Source organism: Gossypium raimondii, chromosome 12, assembly GCF_025698545.1.
Source record: "Gossypium raimondii isolate GPD5lz chromosome 12, ASM2569854v1, whole genome shotgun sequence".
In the NCBI taxonomy this organism is placed as follows: Eukaryota; Viridiplantae; Streptophyta; class Magnoliopsida; order Malvales; family Malvaceae; genus Gossypium; species Gossypium raimondii.
In genome coordinates, this window is record NC_068576.1 from 29,557,023 (window position 1) to 29,562,844 (window position 5,822).

Sequence of the window (5,822 nt, forward strand, 5' to 3'; positions counted from 1 at the left end):
CCCTACGGTAGGCCCACAGTCGATCGAAACGACCCGTGCGACCCTAGGGAAAATTACCAAATTATGGGCCCATATGCCTGTATGGCTCGCTCTGTGGGCCCACACACCCGTGTGGCCCACACGCCCAGATTGGCCTTTCCCGTGTGACCCACACGGCCTGGCCCAAAATCTACACATCCGTGTGGCATGCCCGTATGGGCCCATACGTTCAGATTGGCCTAGCCCATATGGCCCACACGGCCACATTCACACCATCACACAGCCGTATCCTGTGCACAACCACGCCTTTGTCAAACACACGGTCGTGTCACGCACACGGCCAACCACATGGCAAGGCACACGCCTGTGTGACGTCAACAAAATGCTCTTTTAGCTTTCGTCGAAGCTCAGTTTTTCGTGTTTAGTGTGCACACCTGGTTTATTTTTTACGAGAAAACAACCCCGAGACCTTCGAAACCTAAGAAATAGCATCCAAATGCCCAATTAGCAGTCAATTTACGAAATAGCACATAACCCGAAATAACGCACAAGTTACCGATGACACAAACAGACACTAGCGCGATTTAGGCTATCAAAGTAAAAATTCATTTCTCACCACCTTCTCTTACACCACAAATTTGCAGAAATCAATCCCTTAACTACTCACCATTTTTCCAAAACAAAAGGTATACCCTTAACCAGCGTTTTGGAAATCCAAAAGTTACAGAAACACCAAATCTCATTTACCAAATGAACGAAGGAAGATGGAAATCCTAAAGCGTAAAGATTTGTCGGCAGTTTGAACAAGGTAAGAGGAGATAGCAAAAAGGAGAAAAGAATGAAAATACGGAGAAAATGAAGAACAAAACTAACGTCAGATTTTTCTTTTAGAAGAGAGAGAAAATTTTGAAAAAAATAAAACAAAATAAACAATTTGATTACAATCCCAACTCCTCAATAACAACTTAGCCTCAACTACCTCAGAATTTTGAGACCACTCAAACTCTCTCAGCCAACCGAAACAAAAATTAACACCCTCGCTCTCGCAAAGATTCAAACACAAGACCTTTAGCACAATAACCCCCTTACCACTTGAACCAACAGTCTCATTCTAATATGGATTAACAAACAATTCTATATAAGTCCACTCAACAAGGGTAAAGCTAGGATAAAAAATAACCAAAATTTGCAATTGTCAGACTTGAACCCAAGACCTCATACACACACTCAGAACACTTAACCACTAAAGCAAATACACATTTGTGTCAGAATTTACAAAAATAGGATTAAATTAACCAAGGCATTACACTTGGCACCATTGAATTTGAACCACTTATAACCTTTATCACCAAACCCTGTATCAAAAATTACAATGATATAAAAACTTAATAGATAAAACTTGTTCAAGGATCTTGTCTAGTATGATAGGATCCACTTAAATTAGATCGAGCATGATATTTTTCAATTTAAACTAATTTGACTCAAATTACTATTCATTTGATAAAAAAAGTATATTTAAGTTTGATTATAAAACATGTATGTTTTAAAATAATAAAATTATTTTGATATTTTGTAAATAATAAAATTAGCTTATGCATTGATATCTGGTAAAGAAAAAAATTGATATGGGTAAAACACTTTTATAAAGCGAATTAAGGGATGTAGTTGGTTCAGGCCTATGTTGTATTAAGTTTTATATGTTTTCTTATTTGTTTTTTATTATTTAATAAGTCTTCAATTTTGGAAGTTTTTGTTTGCTCTTGTAACATGTTTTTAAGTTTTTCTTTTGCATGTAGTCTTGCTTTTGCAAGTGAGTTTAGGGATGCTTTTTTCGTCGTCTTCTTCAGTTTGATAAATGTTTGGTTTTTTGTCGATTTTTCCCATCTCTTTGGACCATTCAGGGCTAATTTCTTTATTATATTAAGTATTTGCAATCACTCCAGATATGTTGTTCCTTGAGTTATAATAGAGTCAATTGTTAACATGTCATAATATTCTATTAATGTTGAAGTCGAAACCTTTATTATGTTGATGGAACTTATCATTCACGGCCTACAATAAATATTTGTTGGTTTTTATTCTCCAAATTATATAATCACATTCATGAATATCCCTTTAAAAAATTACCCTTGACTTGGGATTAAAAATCCAACAACTCTTGCCTCTTTCTTTCTTTAAAAAACAAAAACTCTCGCTGTTATTGTAAAGGTTTGTGCAATGTGTGTAAGTACCATAACTTGGGAGAATTGAAGGATTGATGCTGGCTTAACAGTTCAAAGGACAAATAAGTGGTTACAGATTTTTCTCATCCAACGGCCAGAAATCCTTTCCAAGATTCAAGAGCATAACAAGTCGTATATAATCAGCCGCACCCAATCACCCAATACTTCGTAAATGGCAAAGGGCAGCCGCCAAAAGTAACCGAAAATGGAAAACTTTTCCTCCAAACCAACAATCGTAATCCTCCTCCTCCTCACCACCGTCAGCACCGCCGACTTAACTTCCAAAGAACTAGACGCAGCCATCTTAGTCCTTCAATCAAGAGGCTACACTCTCTTCCCCAACGCCATCTCCACATCGGATCTCCAAGTCCGCCTCCTCTCATCCCAAAACTCTTCCATATTCACTCTTTTTGCACCCCCGGACTCCCTCCTCTTCTCCCTCGACCTCCTCTCCTCCGCCCGCCTTTACACTTTCTCTCTCTTTCTCCACGTCTCCCCACATTTCCTCTCCTCCTCAGACCTCCTCGCCCTCCCTCGCCCCGCCTTCATCGACACCCTCCTCCCTAACCGTCGACTCTTCGTAGAACATGCTATGTCTACCCGCAACGGCACAGCCTTGCTAACTGTTTCCGTCGACGGGGTTGTCGTCTCCGTCCCGGATCTTTTCCTTGGATCCAACATTGTTGTCCACGGGCTTGATGGGATTCTTGTTGCAAGATACGGGTCCTTGGTTAGTGAAGGTAGTGACAATGCTATTGCTGAGCCACCCAAGTTCCCCTATCAAACCTATGTTTCACCGGCCAACCCACCGGAGACTTTGCCCCCTACGGGCCTGGAGATGGCCACAATCGGAACGCAAATCAAGAAAGATAGGGAGGCTTTCCGTCGTGATGATGACCATGCCACTACTAAGAGAACTAAACACGGTACATTTTTCCGGTTTGAACGCGTTTACTGATTGGATTTGGATACCGATCAAACTACGTCATTTCATTTCTTTGATACCAAGGATAATTCTTTTTCTTTTCTTTCATAATTCTGCTGAATCCTTGATGCTTGGTTCTTTCCAAGTTCTAATAATATAAACGTGAGAAGTGGATCACAATCCTTGTTTCATAATTCATGTTCATGATTTTCAATTGTTTTTTCATCATTCACAGCTTAGCATCAGTCAAATGAAGTTACGAGGCAACAATGTGATGATTTTGTTTTTAAACTATAACGAGTAAAATCAAGATTGAACTATAGAGGAATGGAAAATATGGATTTATATAGCAATAAGCGTGGTGCATATAATTGATTTAAATTACGATAATATGATAAAAGATAATTACAGTCAATTGCGGTAAATATATATATTGAAACTACAAAATAAAATCCGTAAGAACCTTCACTTTTGTGTGAAGCCGAGGGATGGAAGCATGGCAGGGCGAAACTCATGCTTTCCGACTTTATATGACACAAATTGGAATCTCAGTCCGTGTATTATAAGTGCATAGATTTGGCTTTTATTTTTGACTTAGCTCAACTATGCTCACTGATTCTGTGGTTCATCTCCATTTCAATGCTCATGCCTGCTGCATGATATGTAGTCTTGCATTTTCATATATGAATATGTTTTTTTTTTTAAAGGGAATATGTGTATTATAAGTGCATAGATTTGGCTTTTATTTTTGACTTAGCTCAACTATGCTCACTGAATCCGTGGTTCATCTCCATTTCAATGCTTATGCCTGCTGCATGATATGTAGTCTTGCATTTTCATATATGAATAAGTCTTTTACATTGTTGTATATATATATTTAAAGAATTATATCTTTATTCATGAGAAAAATATGAATCATATAAGAGTATCATATATGATTTTTTATTTATACCTATAATATAAGTATAATGACTTATTTGACACTTCAACTTTATAAAATAAGTCATTTTAGTCCTCTATTTAAATTTTCACTTTTTTTAGTCGTTAAACTTACATTATTTGTCAAATCACACAAAAATAGATGAAAAAGTTAATTGCTAATGTGGCATGCACTTGTGTCACGGGCCAAAGTGCAAAGCCCGTGACCAAGGTCTAGCCCCGTGACACTTGTATTGCCATATGAGCGTCGTGTCATAAATTAATTAATCTTTTATAATTTTGGAAATTCAAAAAGGTAAAAATTTATTTTTATAGTTTAAAATTATTAAAATTATTTAAAAATTTATAAAAATAAAAAGTATTTTTAATATTTTAAATTTTTAAAAATTAATTAACTCCTAACGTGACATATATATCACATTAACAAAGTTAATAAATATTAATTTTTTAATTCATTTTGGGATGATGTAACAAACTTTTGACTTCACGAAAATACTCTTTAGTTTCCATTGTTAATTTTAAAATAAAATAATTACTTGAATAGAGCTCTAAGCATAAATATAAGAAAAATTATGATAATTATAATTATAATCTTATTTACAATAATAAGTTAAAAATTTTACATAAAAAGTCGTATTGATTTTTTTTAAATTTTGATAATCTTATTTAACTAAAATAGAGTTATTTCTTGAATAAATATCTAAACATATCTAATCATCTTAGAGTTATATACCAATTTAAATTTAAGTTTAGCTTTATAAACAACATCCAATAATTAAACTTATTCAATCAAGTAGCATCCAAGAAAAATTATTGATATCATTAATAAAAAAAAAGGTAAACTACACAAATAGTCGCTCAACTATCAAAAGTTTTTGTTTTAGGCACCCAAAAAACTTTACAATTTAGGCACTCACGTTACATAGTTCGATCATTTCGATCACTCCTGTTAAAATGAAGAATGAATATTTGACATGGCAGATGAAAATTTGGCATGGATATTTTAAAAAAAATTTAAATCTAATATTTAAATTTTCATGTCAGCTTTTGTTTATAAACCAAAACCAACAAAATTTAAACACACTACTTTGGTTTCTTTTCCCATCATCATCACTGTCCTTCATCAATTGAAACTACCACCATCTATATCTTGTTTTCTAACACCAGCCTCCAAGATCTCTTTAACAATTATGTTTTTCCAATAGTCTGTTTTGATGTATTACTTTTGCAGGTAATGTATTATCTTCAATTCAATGCATTAAAACAACAAATATTACATGTCACTTGCTGCATTTAACTATAGCATCATTAAGACACTTGTTAGCGAAACCCCACAAGCTTATACTCTTAATGTCTCTGTAACACCCTACACCTAACCCGATAGTCGAATCCGGATATGAAGCATCACGAGTTAAAATCATTGACATAACTATACCATTTAAAAACCAACTTCCAAGTTTGGCAGATATTTGCTTGCGACAACAGTGTCCCAATATTTTGAAAACATATAGTAGATTGAAAGCGAATTTAGAATAGTGACATGTCACCTAAAAGAAATGGGATACGAGTAAATAGTTTTTGCCAGAAGCTTCATAAATTTTCACAAGCTCGAAATAAAGCTTTCCTGTCGAGTTATCACTCAATTAGTAATTTATAATTCATTTTAGTTTGGTATCGCCATAAACCAAGTTTAACAATAAGCTAGTAAGGCTACAAATAAACATCATAGTTACAAAATATAATTTTCCAAAATATAG

General features: G+C 34.7%; 1 protein-coding gene across 1 annotated transcript; it reads left to right on the plus strand.

Moving 5' to 3' along the window:
• The first annotated feature begins 2,406 nt into the window (after positions 1-2,406).
• LOC105763650 (fasciclin-like arabinogalactan protein 19) lies at positions 2,407-3,259 on the plus strand. The gene has a single exon (XM_012581935.2). It carries the CDS (start codon positions 2,407-2,409, stop codon positions 3,157-3,159), a length of 753 nt encoding a protein of 250 aa, XP_012437389.1. The 3' UTR covers positions 3,160-3,259.
• The last annotated feature ends 2,563 nt before the right edge of the window (positions 3,260-5,822 follow it).